We start from the raw sequence: 18,652 nt of genomic DNA, 5'->3' as shown, positions 1-18,652 counted from the left end.
GTGAAAATGTGGGTCAGAATGCAATGAGAGAAGCATTTTTCTTTTAAACCAGACAATTCAAACAATATTGAAAGAAAACAAATATTTAGTTTTCCATCTTACTGAATTGTCCTCGCAGCATTCAGAACCAAAAATGATTGTATTGCTCTGTATGATAAATGTATCAAAAGGCAAGGTAATGACCAGGATTAAATGGCACAGCTTAAAAGTCTCCTCCAACATCATTAGTTTTGTGAAGAATCAGGAACAGAAATCATAGCCAGGGCTCCATAGGTCATACAGAAACCGTACACAGAAATGCAACTTAGCAAATGAATTTCAAAATTTAAAGAAGTAGATATTGCTTCATGATTAGGCATATATATATATATGTTGCAATAAGTTATGTAAAAAAAGTCTTGAATAAAGTTGAACTTCATCAAATATGCTTTCACGGTAAAGTCACTATTAAAAATAAAATCACTACACAACAAATAAAACTGAGTTCACAACTCCTTTCATGGATTCTCATGAGTTGAATATTTCTACTTAAGCTTGAACTGATAACATCTTCGAGAAAAATGACTGGAAATAAACCACACAGTACAAGTACACGAAATGCCTCATCGGAGGGAAACTGCTTTTATAACTCAAGATGTGTCACACACGATACTTCCAACAATTCCTCCAAACATGTCACTGCCACTTAACAAAAATATTTTTTGTTGACATTCAAGATGAAGGATATCATCAATTCCAGATTTACTGGATCACTGAAAGTGCAGAGAAAAGGTGCCTCTGTTCCAAAACATTGGATCAGCCACACTCTTTGAACAGAACTACTGTGGCATACATGATTACGACATCGGTCATTCCTGCAGTTTGATTCAGCTTGCCAATTCACGGAATACATACATTCTTTGCTGCCTGACAGAACTTTCTTGCAAAACTAGTTATTCCCATCCATTAACTATTGTCCAACAAGCAAGACACAGAATTTTAAAATTGTTGAATGCCAATTTAGAATCTATTAGTGTTATCATGGATCTTAATTGAAAACAACACCTAACAAAAATATCTATGAAAATCAGCACACCCGAAGGATCCATTTGGCTAATAACAACACAAGGAAGAAGTGGAACAGATGATACCACCCATTCAGCTGATGTTGCCATTCAGAATGATGATGACTGATCTTGGGTTCCCACTTTCTTGCCCACTTCTCATATCCCTGGATGCTGAGGTGTCAAATAAATCCCTATCTCAGCCTTAAATATATCCAGTGATAGAGCACCCACAACATACCACGGAAGAGAAATTTCTTTTCATCTCAGTCCTAAATGATCTCCCCCTTTTCTTGAGTCTGCTGTGTTCTAATTACAGTAGAAACAACCAGAATCAACCCTGTCAACATGCTCAGAATCTTCCATGTTTCAATTAGGCCACCTCCAATTTAAGTGAACCCCAGTGGATACAGACTCAATTTACTCAGCCTTTCAACATAGGACAATCCCCTCAGCAAGGGACTCACCTTCACTGAACTGCCTCCAATGAATGTACATCTTGCCTTAATTACAGAGACGCAAACAACACTCAGTATTTTAGATGTGGTCTGACCAAAGTCCTGTACAATTGCAGCAAGATTCCTTTATCCTTGTACTTCAATCCACTTTTAATAAAGGCTGACATGCCACCTGCTTCCTACTGCTTGCTTTACCTTCATGTTAACTTTATCTTCCTTATACAAATACACTCAAGTCCCTCTGAGCATCAACATTTCAAAGTTTCACCTGTGTTGCAAGTGTTTGGTGTTTTGAAAAGAATTGCAAAATTAAAATATCTAATCCCACAAGTGACATTAGTTTTTCCATAATTTTCTCCCTTCTTAAACAATCTGACCCTTGCTGGAGTGCCAGTCAACTTCCACTACCTTATTCTATTTAAGTGATCTTACACAGCAAACCTTTTAAATTGTGAGCATATTACAGCCAAGCCAAATCCTGCCCTTAATCCCAAATGAGCAATCAGAAGCCAGAGTGAATCCTGGCTTGATAAATTGTAAAATTTATTGTTTACAATTTGGTTAACATGGTGATTGGTCACTGAAAATATTCGCAAGAAACTACTAATGTACTTAACAAAAGAACATTAAAAGGTTACAATAAAAAAAAGTGCTACATACACAAGAATTTTGAAAAGTCTTAAACAGCAGAAAGAAAGATTTAACCCTATTTTCTATCACCATCCTTTACTGACACAACCCAATGATGTATCACATCTAGTCCTCATTCTAAGAGTGCTTATCTTTCATTTTAGGAGGTCATAAGATTGAAAGTTCAAAGCCAACAACTCCCCATCACTTGAACAAAAAAAATCAACCTTCACAAAAAGGACATCAGAAGAGAATTATTTTACAGGCCTTTGCTGAAGAGCTACTGAACTCAAAGCATTAACATTGTTTCTCTGTAGTTAGCTGCTGCGAGAGCTTCTGAGTTTTTCCAGCATTTGATTTTTATTCTAGATCCTCAGTAATTGCAGTTCTTTTATTCTTTGCGGAGAATTAAGACTGGACTGGGTTCCACCTAAACTCACTATATTTTGTTTTTCTGTTTATTCAGCTTTCACAAGTAAAGTACGTATTGATCCTCAGTAGCAATGCATCTTACCTATTAGGCGGTGGGCCTGCTTTCATCCTTCCACCAGGAGGAGATGTAAAATCAGCTTTCAATTCCATTTTGGGTAAATTATTTTCCAGATCCTTCTCTATGTTGCTCACTTTCCCTTGCTGAACCTAGGCAAAAGAGATGGTTGGAAACAATGAGTAAACATAAGCCTTTTGTAAAATTTGCACAAAACACACATATCACACTTAAACATTAAGTTAACATTAAACAGTTTCAAGAACATATAAGTAAGCAAGACTTTAGCATTTAGTTTTGGCTGCTCCTTGAGAACTGTACTAGGGCCTACTTCATTTTTCAGAGGTGATGTTTAAAAGGGATTCCAGTTCAGGTGGAAAGCTTCTCTGGTGCTATCAACATAGAGCAAAGAGTAGTCTAGTTAACATTCCTCTCTCAAATCTTGTTTATCTCTCAACATTGCTTTCCATCAAACCAAGTCGAAAGACCTGCAAATATACCTCAAATGTATCTAATTAGCAATAAAGTGCTTTAGGTTTCCTGGAACTCAGAAGTTGCTATACAGAAATGAAAGTTATTTTATTACTAACAAATGCCAATAGTTGTGGAAACTAGATAAGCCCTTATTCCTGTAGATTGTGTTGCTTAAAGATAATTGAATATTGACTGGAGAATTAATTACCGACATGTATTACATCACACACAATACCTGTAATGATGAGGACGCTGCTCAAAAGTCTTCAGATTTCCAAACAAAATAACTGCAATTAACTCACCACAGAACAGAATGGCCATTATCTATCAATAAAACAGACTGATCGAAGTATCTTCTGAACTACATTAAGAGTTTTATTTTATTTTGGTAACTCATTCAAAACAGAAAATAAAATCCTTAAACTGTGAAACAAAGTGAAGCAACAAACCAATTGTTATCCCATTCACCCTTTAAGCAGAAAAGTATTCTGTACCAATTTTTTGCTCTCTGAAGCAGATGCAAGTATTGGATCAAGTCCTAACTGGAGTCTTCGTTGTTTCTCACAATAAGCTTTCCAGGTCTCTTCATTGAAGCCATAGTTAAAATAATCAGAAAGATCAGCTCCTAAGAAAGGAAGTAAATGGAAAAATAAAGGAGCATGTTATGTCAAAGTCAACTACTTTCCCTCCTACCTGCAAATGAAATATTGGTACTCGATAACCCTTACCTCAGCATTCACTCAATTCAACAATGATAAGACTACAGCACAGAAAGCCAGTATTTGGCCTAGAATGTTTGCACTGGCTTTTTGCCAGAGCAACCCCAAATTCACCTCTCAGCCCTGTGCTCTCTTCATAGGTCTGTATCTATTCAGCTTCAAATATTTACCCATTATTTCTTAAAAAGCTGCAATTCTTTCTGTCTCAACAACTTCCTGTGATAAAATATTCCATGTTCCAAAAGCTTCCTTCACAAAAGTTGGTTTTCCCGACCATTCGCACTGTACAAGGATGAGGACAATGACCTAATAACAGAAAGAGTTAAATATTCATCACCTGGGTCTCAAGCATTCATAACAGTGTTTCCCAAATCTTTTCCCACCACAACACCATGTTTTTGGGGGTATGAGCCAATGCTGCCTTAGCAATCTCAAACCCAAATGTCAGCTCGCAACCCCATTGGGGGCCCTCACATTCACTTTGGGAATTTTGGTCTCTAAAGAAACACACAATTAAATTTGCACACTCAATAAAAACTCCTTGTCTTAATTAGTTTCCCAATTTATATCAAAATATATATGTTACTGCTTGCAGCATAGATAAATAAATACAGCAGCAATTCAGCATAGTCAATACCCACACCCTCCAAAGGGTTTTCTAGGCAACATCAAAGTTGGAGTCTGAAGGCTGTCAATTTCTGACTCCATTCTGGTGTCAATAATCATGTTTGGAAACTTCACTGGAATTGGGAAGTCAATGGCAATTCCAAAGGAGTTACTGAATAGCTCACACCTGCACTTTAGACATTCTTAGTTGTAAATAGTTTACATTTCTCAATTTAAAAACTTACATTAAAAATCCACGGTAAAAAAGGTCTCAAATCTTGTCTGAGAGAGACAACCATCCACAAATTTGCTGTTCATTTAACAATGTAACAATAGTGACAACACTTTAATGATTCTACATTTTTGAACATCTGACGATATGAAAGGTGTTAAGTAAGTGCATGGTCTTTCATTTCAACATGCATTAAACATTTCAAGAGAGTTGGATAGAGCTCTTAAGGATAGTGGAATCAAGGGTTATGGGGATAAAGCAGGAACAGGATACTGATTAAGGATGATCAGCCATGATCATAATGAATGGTGGTGCTGGCTCCAAGGGCAGAATGGCCTACTCCTGCACCTATTGTCTATAATAGAATCATGCTAGGCATAAAAATAGGCTTCTGAATAATAGCCACATCTGTCTCAAAATGTTAACTCTGTTTCTATCCCCACAGATTTGCCAGGGTAGCTAAATTTCTCCAGCATTGTGTGTGTTTGGACCAAAAACATAATTATTTTTATTCAAAACTTACCTGGTTTTCTCCAAGGTTTGTCTTCAAACAAATCCAAATCTGCCTCAATCACTGGAATCCCATTGATACTCCCAGGGGCATCTAAGTCAATACCTCGGGAATGCAACTTTGCTGTAGCAAGAACAGAAAAGACACTTTTACAATGAATACATTTCCTTTCAACAAAATTTCAATCTCTTTTCAGCATAACTAGTGAATTGCCCATGACAATTGCTTCATCAATTATAAGTACTCATTGCAGCAAAATTATTTTGCAAATAAACCAAGTAGGCAGTATGGTGGCTCAGTGGTTAGCACTGCTGCCTCACAGCACCAGGGTCCCAGGTTCGATTCCAGCCTCGGGCGACTGTCTGTGTGGAGTTTGCACATTCTCCTCGTGTCTGTGTGGGTTTCCTCAGGATGCTCCGGTTTCCTCCCACAGTCCAAAGATGTGCAGATCAGGTGAATTGGCCATGCTAAATTGCCCATAGTGTTAGGTGCATTAGTCAGAGGGAAATAGGTCTGGGTGGGTTACTCTTCGGAGGGTCGGTATGAACTGGTTGGGCCGAAGGGCCTGTTTCCACACTGTAGGTAATCTAACCTAGTCTACTAAAATATTAAAAGTACCATGTTTGAACACAAGAGCTATGACAATATTCTATTAGAAAATTCTCAAAGTGAAGAGAGAAAACTGACCTGCTTTCAAGCAATGTCCAATTATTTTTAAAACTAATGTTTATTTGAATGAATTTCTCACATATTATCCATGAATGGATCTTATTTAGAAACATCTGTTAAGTTCCTTTGTTGCTGTCCAGGTTTTTCAATCTTTCCTCAGTATTTGATTAGAAACTGAGTAGACATTGCAGCATAAATTTTCAAACTCTATTAAAATGCATTCTACTGAAGTGACACTCAGCCAATAAAAATCTAATTGCTTCTGCAATAGTACTTCTAGTCATCTTTGTTAATACATTTGCTTTAAATGAACAATTTTTGTAAGACTTCTCATTTTATGGTGATTGGTACAGACCTGTGCAGTTCCCAGTGGAGTGGTTAGTCTCTAATACCTCATTTGTGCAACTATTAATTCAACAGAAAGTCTGCACAATCTGCGCCAAGGTATTCAATTGGGAGGAGTATCAACTGCTCATTCACTGTTACATTGGCCATTGAGCAGCAGAGGCCCAATCTCTCATTCTTATTTCTAAGGCTGGGCTAGGGAAGCCAACTACAGTCGATTCACTCCAAAATGTCAGGATTAACTAATTTAGAACAAACCAGTGATTTTCAGAGAAAACTGATGTACAATTTACACTTTTATTTAGGGTTTTGCGCATAGCGCTTCATTTAGTTCATTCTGTATTCTCCTGTATAAACTGGTTCAATTAACATTAACTCCTTGCCCTAGAAACAGGACTGCATCACAGCATTGGCTAAAGAACTATTAACAACTAAAATGATTTATAGAAGCATCACAATTAAAGACTTTATTTAACTATTCTTACACTGAAGAAAAACAGTCACATGAACATCAGAAACTGCACATTAAATTGGATTCAAAAATCACAGTGGAGCTTTCAGGTGTTTTATACAGTAAAGCTGTTCAGTGATGTTATACCTTTTAGGCTTATATGACAAGCTAACAGATAACTAATGTGCTCTTGCTTAAGCCTATTATTTGAAATGGGTTCAGAATATTGCCTTTCATCCAGGAAGTAGAATAAAGGAACAGAAATAACTCAGTATGTCACTTCAGTGCATTAACTCTTTATCTGCTTTAATAACTTTGGCCTTCCATCAGCACAAATCAATCCCTTTAAGTACTTGATTTCTTTGAATCAACATTAAAGTATTACATATGACAATCTATAAATTTCCTTCGGGTTAAATTTGAAACCACAAGTTAGAATAACAAAGCTACTCTTGACAGTCGAGTTGCTATCATCAAAACCGTTCAAAGGATATTGATAAATTGATGTTCATGTAAGACCAAAATAAATAGGAACTGACATAGGCCATTTGGCCCCTCGAGCCTACTTAACCATTCATTAGGATCATAGCTGATCCAACATCAGTCATATCCACCCTCCTGCATTTTCCCAACAACCCTAGAATCCCCTACTGATCAACAGTGTATCGCAGCCTTAAATATACGCAATGACCTCTGCTCCCACAGTTCTCTGTGGTAAGGTGTTCTAAAGGCTTACAATCCTCAGAAGAAATTACTTCTTATCTTAGGTTCAGAATAAAGGGACACCAATTTGAGACTAACTCTCTCTCTCTACAGTACCATATATCCATAGGTTAAAACTGAAATAAAATTCTGACTGTTACCATCTCTTCATCTCTATGCAGGTCCTACTGATGAATGAACAAAATTATTTAAGAAAACCAACCCTAACAGGGAATACTGAAGACTGACCAAGGTCCTTCCTAGCCTGTTTGGCTATGTAGAGTGCAATTTGGTGCATGAACTGATAGCTCAAATAACAACATACTTTGTTAAACTCAAAACGCAACAAGTATCTGCAGAACAACAAGTTTTATCACAGCTCAGTTAACGAAAAGCAATTTGTCAAACAGCCACAGCCATTCTTTCCTGGTTTGTGGATGTTGGATGCAGGGCCAAAATTTCTTAGCTATCCCAAATTGGTCTTGATTGAGAGGCATACAGGAAGGCAATGAAGAATCAATTATATTTCTGTGAGTCTGGCATCACGTGGGCCATACTGGGCAAGGACAGCAGATTAAAAAAATAAGTTCCCTAAAGAACATTAATTGCTTGGTAGTACAGAATCTAAACATTGCTAAAAGACAACAAGAAGTCAAAGTAAAACAAAAAGTTGACTTATTTTTTCGTTTTCGCAATGTTAAAGAACATTAGTGAACTTGATAGATTTTTATGGCAATGATAGTTTCATAGTTACCATTACTAAAATCGCTTTCACTTTCAGATTTATTAACTGAATTAATTGTGACCCTACCAGCTACCATGATGGGACATGAACCTTGTAAAGAAGTGGAAATATATAATCAACATAAAGGAGCTGAAAAGTGTGGTGAATAGACAAAGCTAAGGAGCAACAGGTACACAATTCATTAGATGTAGAAATATAGATATATACAACAATAGTAGGCCATCAATTTGGATTTTCTAAATAAAGGCATGTGATGACATATTTGCAGAAGGTAACAAATCTTTTAGAGAGTACGGGGTTTCATTTTGGGCAATCTTTAGAAAATTCAAAGCCAAGAGAGTATGGAATAAATTTGGAGCAGTGGGTTGCGCATATGAATGAAAAAGAATAGTAATATGGAAAACTGGAGGAAATTTAGTATCAGTTTTCAGAATTATGAAGGATTTTGATAGAGTAAATAAAAAAAATCAACTTCTGCTCGTCAGGGTTTATCAAATTAATGTTTATTAATAAACATAATGGAATATTACCATTTATTTGCAAGGTGCATTGCATACAAATGTATACTTCAGTTGCCCAGGACATTGGTGATACCACATCTAAACTCTTGTGTACAGTGTCAATCTCCTTAATTAATGAAAGTTGTAAATGTGCAGAAAGCTGTTCAGAGAAAGGTTGCTTCACTAATAGCTGCAATGGGTGGGTTACCTTAAGAGTATCTTTCTAACTTTTATCTCTGAAAGACAGTGGCAGCAGAGACTCTGAATATGTTTAACACAAAAGTAGACTGATTCTTTATAGGTATGGGGGTGGAAGTTTATCATGATAGACTCAAATGTGGATAATCAGATCAACCGTGATTTTACTGAAAAGCAGACCAGGCTGGAGTGGCTAAGCGGCTGACTCCTGTTCTTAATTCAGATGACTTTATTAGTAGTCTGGACAGAAATTTTGTTCTTTTTAAAGGGATATATAGTTTAAGGAGTGGAAGGTATATCGTTAATGGAAGGAATAGAGCAGTGCAATTATTTCCTGATTCCTAATTCCTTTAGTAAAGAACTAGCACAGACATGATCATTTCACTTGCCTCCTCCTTGTTGCCAATTTAAAGAACATAGACATAGAACATAGAGCAATATAGCACAGAACAGGCCCATCGGCCCTCAATGTTGCGCCGACCTGTGAACTGTTCTCAGCTTGTCCCCCTAAATTATCCCAAAACCATTCACGTGCTTATCTAAGGATTGTTTAAATCTCCCTAAAGTGGCTGAGTTGACTACATTAGCAGGTAGGGCATTCCACACCCTTACTATTCTCTGCGTAAAGAACCTGCCTCTGACATCTATCTTAAATCTATCACCCCTCAATTTGTAGTTATGCCCCCTCATAAACACTGACGTCATCATCCTAGGAAAAAAGACTTTCACTGTCTACCCTATCTAATTCTCTGATCATCTTGTATGTCTTTATCAAATCCCCTCTTAGCCTTCTTCTTGCCAATGAGAACAGGTTTAAGTCTCTCTGCCTTTCCTCATAAGAGCTTCCCTCCAGACCAGGCAACATCCTGGTAAACCTCCTCTGCACCTTTTCCAATGCTTCCACATCCTTCCCGAAATATGGGGGCCAGAACTATACACAATATTCCAAGTGTGGCTGCACCAGCGCTTTGTATAGTTGTAACAGGATATTGCAGCTCTGGAACTCAATCCCTCTACGAATGAAACCTGACACACCGTATGCCGCCTTAACAGCACTATCCACCTGGGTGGCAACTTTCATCTATGTACATGGACTCCAAGATCCCTCTGCACATCCACACTACCAAGAATCTTTCCATCGACCCAATACTCTGCCTTCCTGTTATTCTTCCCAAAGTGCATCACCTCACATTTCAGCTGCATTTGCCACCTCTCAGCCCAATTCTGCAGTTTATCAAAGTCCCCCGGAAACCTGTAACATTCTTCCACACTGTCCACTACTCCACCGACTTTAGTGCCGTCTGCAAATTTACTAATCCATCAATCTATGCCTGCGTCTAAGTCATTTATAAAAATGGACTCCAGTCTGAATATTTTCCATCAACCACCACTCTCTGCCTTCCTTCAGAAAGCCAGTTTCTAATCCAAACTGTATCACCCTCAATTCCATGCCTCTGCATTTTCTCCAACAGCCTACCATATGGAACCTTATCAAAGGTCTTATTGAAGACCATGTATACCATGTCAACTGCTTTACCCTCATCTACATGCTTGGTCACCTTCTCAAAAAACTCAATGAGGTTTGTGAGACATGACCTGCCCTTGACGAAACCATGTTGACTATCTGCAATCAAATTGTTGCTTGCTAGAGGATTATAAACCTTATCTCTTATAATCCTTTCCAAAACCTTTCTTACAACAGAAGTAAGGCTCACTGGTCTATAATTACCTGGGTCATCTCTACTGCCCTTCTTGAACAAGGGCACAACATTTGCAATCCTCCAGTGCTCTGGTACTAAACCTGTAGACAATGACGACTCAAATATCAAAGCCAAAGGCCCTGCTATCCCATCCCAAGCTTCCCAAAGAATCGTCTGATAAATCCCATCTGGCCCAGGGGACTTGTCTACTTTCAGTCTTTCTAGAATTGATAACACCTGTTTGTAACTAACCTCGAGCCTTTCCAGTCTAATATTTCATACCTCATTCTTCTCCTCAACAATATTCTCCTTTTCCTGAGTGAAAACTGATGAGAAAAGTTCATTTAGCACCTCTCCAATCTCCACAGGGTCCACACCCAACTTCCCCACTTCTGTCTTTGATTGGTCCTATTCTTACCCTAATTATCCTTTTATCCCTCACATACCTATAGAAAGCTTTAGGGTTCTCCTTTATTCTATTTGCTAAAGACTGCTCGTGTCCTCTCTTTGCTCTTCTTAACTCTCTCTTCAAATCCTTCCTAGCTGATCTGTAACACTCCATTGCCTCATCTGAACCATCTTGCCTCATCAACACATAAGCCTCCTTCTTCTTCGTAACAAGAGATGCAATTTCTGTTGTAAACCACGGTTCCCTTACCTTATCACTTCTTCCCTGCCTGACAGGGACATACCTATCAAGGACATGCAATATCTGTTCCTTAAACCAGCTCCACATTTCCATTATCTGCATCCCCTGCATTTTGCTACCCCATTCTATGCATCCTAATTCTTGCCTAATAGCATTATAATTGCCTTATCCCATCGATAGCTCTTGACCTATGGCTTGAACCTATCCCTTTCCATCGCTAAACCAAACATAACTGAATTATGGTCACTCTCTCCAAAGTGCTCACCTACAACTAAATCAAACACCTGGCCTGGTTCATTACCAAGCACCAGATCCAGTGTGGCCTCCCCTCTTGTCACCCCTTCAATACACTGTGTCAGGAAACCCTCCTGTACACATTGGACAAAAACTGATCCATCAACGTACTAGAGTTATAGCATTTCCAGTCAGTGTTGGAGAAGTTAAAGTCCCCCATAATGACCACCCTTTCACCCCTACCCAGAATAATTTTGCCAGTCCTCTATTCCACCTCCCTGGAGCTCTGTGGAGGCCTATAAAAAACTCCCAGCAGTGTGACCTCTCCTCTCCTATTTCTAACCTTAGCCCACACTACCTCAGTAGACGAGTCCTCATCAAAAGTTCTCTCAGCCACCATTATACTATCCTTGACTAACAAGGCCATGTATTTCCCCCCCCCCGCCACCTTTTCCCACCTTGCCTGTTGTTAATGAAAGATCTAAATCCTGGAACCTGCAACATCCATTCCTCAACCTGCTCTACCCATGTCTCTGAAATGGCCACAACATCGACGTCCCAGGTACCTATCCATGCTGCAAGCTCACCTACCTTATTTTGGATACTTCTGGTGTTGAAGTAAACACATTTCAAACCACTTCGCTGTCTGCCAGCACATTCCTGTGACCCTGAAATCCTATCCTTGTCCTTCCTATTCTCATCCTCCTGTGCACTACAGCTACACCTCCGGTTCCCATCCCCCAGCTGAGCTAGTTTAAACCCACCTGAATAGCACCAGCAAATTTCCCACCCAGGATATTAGTACCCCTCTGGTTCAAGTGAAGACCGTCCTGTTTGTACAAGTCCCACCTTCCCCAGAATGAGCCCCAATTGTCCAAGAACCTGAAACCCTCCCTCCTGCACCATCCGTATTCCTTGCCTCGCTATCACATGGCACGGGTAACAAACCAGAGATAACAACTCTGTTTTTTCTAGCTCTCAGCTTCCACCCTAGCTCCCTGAAATCCTGCCTTACATCTCTATCCCTCTTTCTATCTATGTCGTTGGTACCTACATGGACAACGACTTGAGGCTGGTCACCCTCTCCATTCAGGACCCCAAAGATACGATCCGAGACATCACGGACCCTGGCACCTGGGAGGCAACACACCAACCGCGAGTCTTGTTTGTTCCCAGCAGTCTTCCACATGCCAGTAAAACTGGTCATGGGCTACCTAGTGGTTTTCAATTAAAGTGAAATCTAAAAATTCACTACTATCACTGAAAAATTGCTGTACAGGCAACTCACTGACCTGCAGAAGAGCCATAAGGCCGTCCACTCTTCAGATTCAAGTTCATCGGAGTCCCCCTGTATAAATTAAAAGTAAATAAATTAAAACAATTTTCAATTTCTTTTCATTTTTAAATACATATCACTATGTATTGTATTACTAACAAGTTCCAGTAAATGGGCCATTACCCTACCCCAACCTACAGTAAAATGTATCCGTGATTAAGAAAGATTTTGACATATGTGAAAAATTGCAACAAATTTTCTTAGTTCAAAAAACTGAATAGTTGAGATGTGTTGATTTATAAAGAAATAAAGACTTGCATTCATATACCATCATGCAGAACATTCCATAGGGCTTTACAGCAAATGAAACAGCATTTGACGCACAGACCTTGTGATATTGAAAACATGAGGTCAGTTTGTGCACAGTAAAATATTACTGATCAGATAATCTGTTTTTGTGTTGGCTAAGGTAAATGGTGATAGGACACCAGAGCAAGCTTATCTGATCTTCTTCAAAATATCATCAAAAGATCACTTAGGCCTACTCGATGGAGCCAATGAGGCCTTGCTATAAAAGTCCTGTGTAAAATACAGTATCTTAGTATGGTACAGCAGTGGAATGATAGCCCAGACTGTGATCAAATGCTTGGAGTATGACCACAGTGTCTAACTCTGTGGTAAGAGGGCTACCTCTGAACCAGGGCTAACAATTATCTTGGTACAGTCTCAGGTCTGAACATGCTCAGCAGCTTCAATCATCTTCCCTCCAGCATAATGGAAAAAAAAGTGAGGATGTTCTCTGATATTGGAAAATGTTCAGCACCGTTTGTGATTCCTCAGGTACTCGTACTGTGTACAGTTCTGGTTACCTTGCAATAGGAAGGATATTATTAAATTGGAGAAGGTTCAGAAAAGATTTACCAGGGTGTTGCCGGGACAGGAAGATTTGAGTTATAAGGTTAAACTGGAACATTATTCACTGGAGCGTAGGATGTTGAGGGGTAATCTTATAGAGGTTTAAGATCGCAAGCAACATAGACAAGGTGAATAGCAGACGTCTTTTCCCTAGGGTGGGGTCTTTCAAAACCAGAGGGCATTTTTTAAAGTGAGAGGAGAAAGATTTAAAAAAGACCCGAGGGACAACTTTTTCACATACAGGATGGATCGTACATGGAATGAACTGCCTGAAGTAGTAGTTGACGCATGTACAGTTTCAACATTTAAAAGACGTTTGGATAGGGATATGAGTAAGAAAAGTTGAGAGGGAGGCAAGTGGAACTGGTTTAGTTTGGAAAACTTGGTTGTCATGGACAAGTGGGACCAAAAGTTCTGTTTCCATGCTGTATGACTCAATGACTCAAGTAGGCTATGTCCATATGCACTGGCCGAAATCCAGCCTTGCGTTGACTAGTGGCAAATAACAGTCATGCCATATAAATGTTAAGCAACCATCGCCAATGAAAGAGAATCTAACCAATGCCATGTAATTTTTAATGCTGTTACCATCACTGAAACCTCTACTATAAACTTTCTGGAAATTACTACTAACCAAAATCTAACTTGGGCTCATCATAAATACTGTGGTTACCATAGCAGATTAGAAGCTAGGAATCCTGCAGCAGGCAACTCACCTCCTGACTCCCCAAAGCCTGTCTACCATCTACAGGATAGGAGTCTGTGGGAATACTCCCCACTTGTCTGAACGAGTGCAGCTCCAACAATACTCAAGAAGCTTGATACCAACCAGGTCAAAGCAACCCACTTGATTGGTACCATATCTACAAAATTCACTCCCTCACCATGGACTTTCAATAGCAGCAGTGCATACCACTACAAGATCCATGCAGAAATTCATCAAGCCTCTTTCCAAACCCACAATCGCTACTATCTAAAAAGGACAAGAGCTGCAGAGACATGGGAATACCACAACTTGAAACTTCCCCTCCAACCATGGTGGCACAGTGGTTAGCACTGCTGCCTCACAGCGCCAGAGACCCGGGTTCAATTCCCACCTCAGGCAACTGTTTGTGTCGAATTTGCACATTCTCCCCGTGTTTGCTTGGTTTCCTCCCACAGTCCAAAGATGTGCAGATTAGGTGAATTGGCCATGCTAAATTGCCCATAGTGTAAGGTGAAAGGGTAAAATGTAGGGAAATTGGTCTGGGTGGGTTGCTCTTCGGAGGGTCGGTGTGGACTTGTTGGGCCAAAGGGCCTGTTTCCACACTGTAAGTAATCTAATCTAATCCACACATACCAATTTTACTTAGAAAGGATATTGCCTATCCTTCACTGCTGCTGAGTGAAAGCACTGGAACTCCTTCAAGTTAATGTCAATAACAAGAAAGGAAGTTAACATTTCATTTCTTTATATGAAGAATAACAAACTTAAGGAAAAGATTAATAGGAAATTTCAGTGGGACAAGCAACATGTTGTCATGTTCTAGTGGAGACAAAACTTATTTGAGGGATCTGGTAGTAGTTAGGTTGATTTAAACAAAACTTTGTCAACTTCTTGTTCATTTTTTACAAAAAATTATTTAGGGGATGTGGGTTTCACTGGTTGAGCCAAATATTATTGCCCATCCCCAATTCTGTCAAAAAGGTGGTGGTATGCTACCTTCACCAATCGCTGCAGTCTATTTGATATAGGTAGACCCACAATTTTGATACGTAGGGAGAGAAGGAGGGATGGTTTTTGACTCAGCAAATGGAAGGAATAGCAACATATTTCCAAGTCAGGATATTGAGCAGCTTGGTGGGGTGTTAGGGGGCAGGAGACTTGCAGGTAGCATTCCCATATACCTGCTGCCATTGCTGTTCTAGATGGTAGTGGTCATGGGTTTGGAAGATGCTATCTGAAGAGTTACAGTGAATTTCTACAGTGCATCTGGCAGATGACACACGCTGCTGCCACAATGCATTAGTGATGGATAAAGTGATTTCCTGTGGATGTAGTGCCAATCAAGTGGACTGCTTTGTTCTAGAGGGTGACAAGTCCATGTATTGTTGAAGATGCATTTGTCCAGGCAAGTTTGGAGTACTTCATCAGACTTATGCCTTGTTTGTGGTAGAGGGGCTTTGGGAAGTTAGGTCCTTGCTGCAGAATTCCTAGACTCTAACCTGCTCTTGTAGTCACAATTCATACAGCTAGTCCTCTTCAGTGTTTGATCTATGCCAATTCCCAGGACGTTGATAGTGGGGGCTTCAGTGATTCTGATGCCACTGAATGTCAAAGGTCGATGCCTAAATTCTCTCTCTCATTGGAGCTAGTTCTTCCTTGGGAATTGTGTAGCATAAATGTTATTTGCCACTTGTCACATTGTACAGGTCTTGGTCAAATGCAGCCTTGATGTCAAGGGCAGTCACTCTCACTTCACCTCTAGAGTTCAGTTCTTTTATTTATGTTTGGGCCAAGACTTAAATAAGGTCAAGAGCTATGTGGTCCAAGCAAGTGTTAGATTAGATTCCCAACTTGTTACTTGTCTTATTCTACAATGTTTGATCAAATAAAGAAATGTAATACATAGACAATAGCAGAAATTTTTGTTTTTGTTTCAGATTTCCAGTGCCCACAGTTTATTTTGTTATAGTAATAAAAAAAAAGATATAATAACATATATGTTCACTTACATATATTGTGGTGCACCTGTCTTAATGTTGCCAATAGTGACCTTCACATCATCGTCATCACTGTCGCTGTCACTGTCATCCTCATCACCATTTTGCGAAGCCTAAAATACATACATTCAATTCCTTTCAGCCAACCAACATGTTAATAAATTTCTGAAGTATCAATTTTGCTATTAAGTCAGAATGATTACATTTTGGTTCAATCCCTTCTTATAAGCTATTTGTTTAAATAACAAGAGGCAGATATGCTCTATGTATTTATTCATTCATCGAATGTGGACATTACTGGGAAGGTTAGCAATAATTATTCTCCCTAAAGAAAAAAGATATGAGCTGCCTTCTTGAAGTGAAGGTATACCAAGAGAATTGTTAAGGAGGCTATTCTAGGATACTGATATGGCAACAGAGCAGGAACACCAATATTTGCCAAGTTAGAATGGAACTTAATGCTGCTTGTGTTACCATTCTGCTTTTGGTTTTTCTAGATGGTAGAGTTCATAGTTTTGGAAGGTGACGTCAACTAAACCTTGGTGAGTCACTATAGTGCTTCTTGCAGATAGAGCACCCCACTGTCACTACACACCAATAGCGGAGAGTTTGTTTTTGGCCAACTGGAAATTATTTTCACTCCATGAAAAAAGAGCAGCTAAAGTACAGTTGGTTTTAAAGACTTTAGGAGGTTGGGAAGATGGTGAAGTAGTGCATCAGCACATGGATTTAACAAATAATTCTGACTGATGGGATAAAATACCCTTGTGGAAAAAAACCTTGCTTCAAACCAGTTCTTAGCTGGCTTAGGTCATGAAGGTGGTGTTGGCGTAGTGGTATTTGTCACTGGATGAGTAATCCAGAACCCCATGATATTAACCAGGATATGGGTCATGATAGCAGATGGTGCAACTTCAACTCAATAAAGTCTGGAATAAAAAACTAGCCTAATGGCATTGTAATGTCATCTGGTTTACTAATAGTCGGTAAGCAAGGAAAGCTGTCATCTGTCTGGCTTCCATGCAACTTCAGACCTTAGTAATGCCCTCTGGGTAATAAGAGATATGCAATAAGTGCTGGGCTGGCCTACAATACATTCAATTCAGCTGCTGTCATTTGGCAGATTAGGTGAGATGAGGTTACATTTCAAAGACATCTTTCAGTCATCAAGAAATCTCTATTTTAAAGGTTTGTTAAAAGAACCCAGAAAACACAACCAATCCAGGCCTCACCCAAAGTCTTGCATTTTTCAAAAAGATCAACTTGACACCAGTCACATAAGATTATTGCTGATAATTTTTCCACCTAGTCCTGCCTGCTGTGGTTACTGCTACCCTAGCTGAGGCTAGGTTACTTTGCCCAAACAGAGAAAAGGCCTGATACCTTTCAAGTCGATATGATTTAGTACACATTGGATCGTTGGCTAGGAAACATTAATACATCCTGAAGCTTAACCATCACCCTATGAAAATAAGTGGAAATTCCTCTGCCACCTCACAAAGTTATATTTCCTCTTTTCCCTTTAAACATTGGCGAAATTCAATGGTTGTAATGGTGTGCCAACCCATCAGTTCTCACAGCCTTTTCTAGAAGCCCTATTGAGATAAAATCCCAATTAACCAATCTGTTGAGATCCCCGGTGCCATAAGGAACAATTTCCCAACAATGTCCCTGTGCAATGTAGGTATCACACCCTGGATTCTGCAGCTCTCTAATGCTCTCAGTACCCCCAGGAACCATAGCCATTGCTGGTACTGCAGTGGAATTGACTAGAAGGTTCAGAGCTGATACTCTTTGAACAAAGGTGAATGGGCAGAAACATCAAGGGCAGTGGGGTCCCAGCATTGGGATATTGTCAATTGTGGAGGGTTGTGTCCCTGAAGGTCCCTTGGTTTCCATTAGCAGGTCACTTCTTTGGGCACAGAACACCCAAGACGACAGGTGACCCCCTCCCCACCTACCCGAGGGGGTTGGGGATTACCAGGGCAATGGAATAAGGCTCTTAAGTGGCACTTAAAGACCTGGACAGAAAGGTAATGTTTGAACCTTCCACCCTGAACTTAACTGGAGAGTCTGGAAAGTGACAGGGTATCCACCCTGTCCCCACCGGTACGCTTCCATTAAATTCAGTCCATTGTTTCTCCCTTCACAGCCAGGGTCAACAACTAAACCTTTGCTGATTCTATTTGATACCCCTTCAGTAGAACAGAAATCATTCCTAAGATAACAATTTCACTGTCATACATCAACTTGAATAATGAGAAACAAATGGGAGTTTAATACATTGTACTCCTTTGTGTCCTGGACTGAACATATGTATCTTTCATGTGTCTTCAAACATTCTGAAGGTGAATCAAGAAAAATTTGACACAAATAAATTAGATTGCTTTATTCATAGACAGCAA

General features: G+C 39.5%; 1 protein-coding gene across 3 annotated transcripts in view; it reads right to left on the bottom strand.

Annotated features, from left to right (window-relative positions):
* Positions 1-18,652, bottom strand: part of LOC140495969 (pre-mRNA 3'-end-processing factor FIP1-like) — a 48,082-nt gene that overhangs the window by 15,921 nt on the left and 13,509 nt on the right. For all 3 annotated transcript variants that reach the window (XM_072595321.1, XM_072595322.1, XM_072595324.1), the window contains exons 4-8: positions 16,260-16,360; positions 12,646-12,701; positions 5,173-5,283; positions 3,587-3,717; positions 2,646-2,770 (exon numbers count right to left, since the gene is read on the bottom strand). In XM_072595321.1, the coding sequence (XP_072451422.1) occupies positions 2,646-2,770; positions 3,587-3,717; positions 5,173-5,283; positions 12,646-12,701; positions 16,260-16,360 (524 nt within the window). The remainder of the gene's footprint in view (positions 1-2,645; positions 2,771-3,586; positions 3,718-5,172; positions 5,284-12,645; positions 12,702-16,259; positions 16,361-18,652) is intronic.

This window comes from Chiloscyllium punctatum, chromosome 25 (assembly GCF_047496795.1).
Source record: "Chiloscyllium punctatum isolate Juve2018m chromosome 25, sChiPun1.3, whole genome shotgun sequence".
Classification (NCBI taxonomy): Eukaryota; Metazoa; Chordata; class Chondrichthyes; order Orectolobiformes; family Hemiscylliidae; genus Chiloscyllium; species Chiloscyllium punctatum.
The sequence above is the reverse complement of the archived record's forward strand: the minus strand, read 5'-3'. Positions and strand labels throughout refer to the sequence as shown.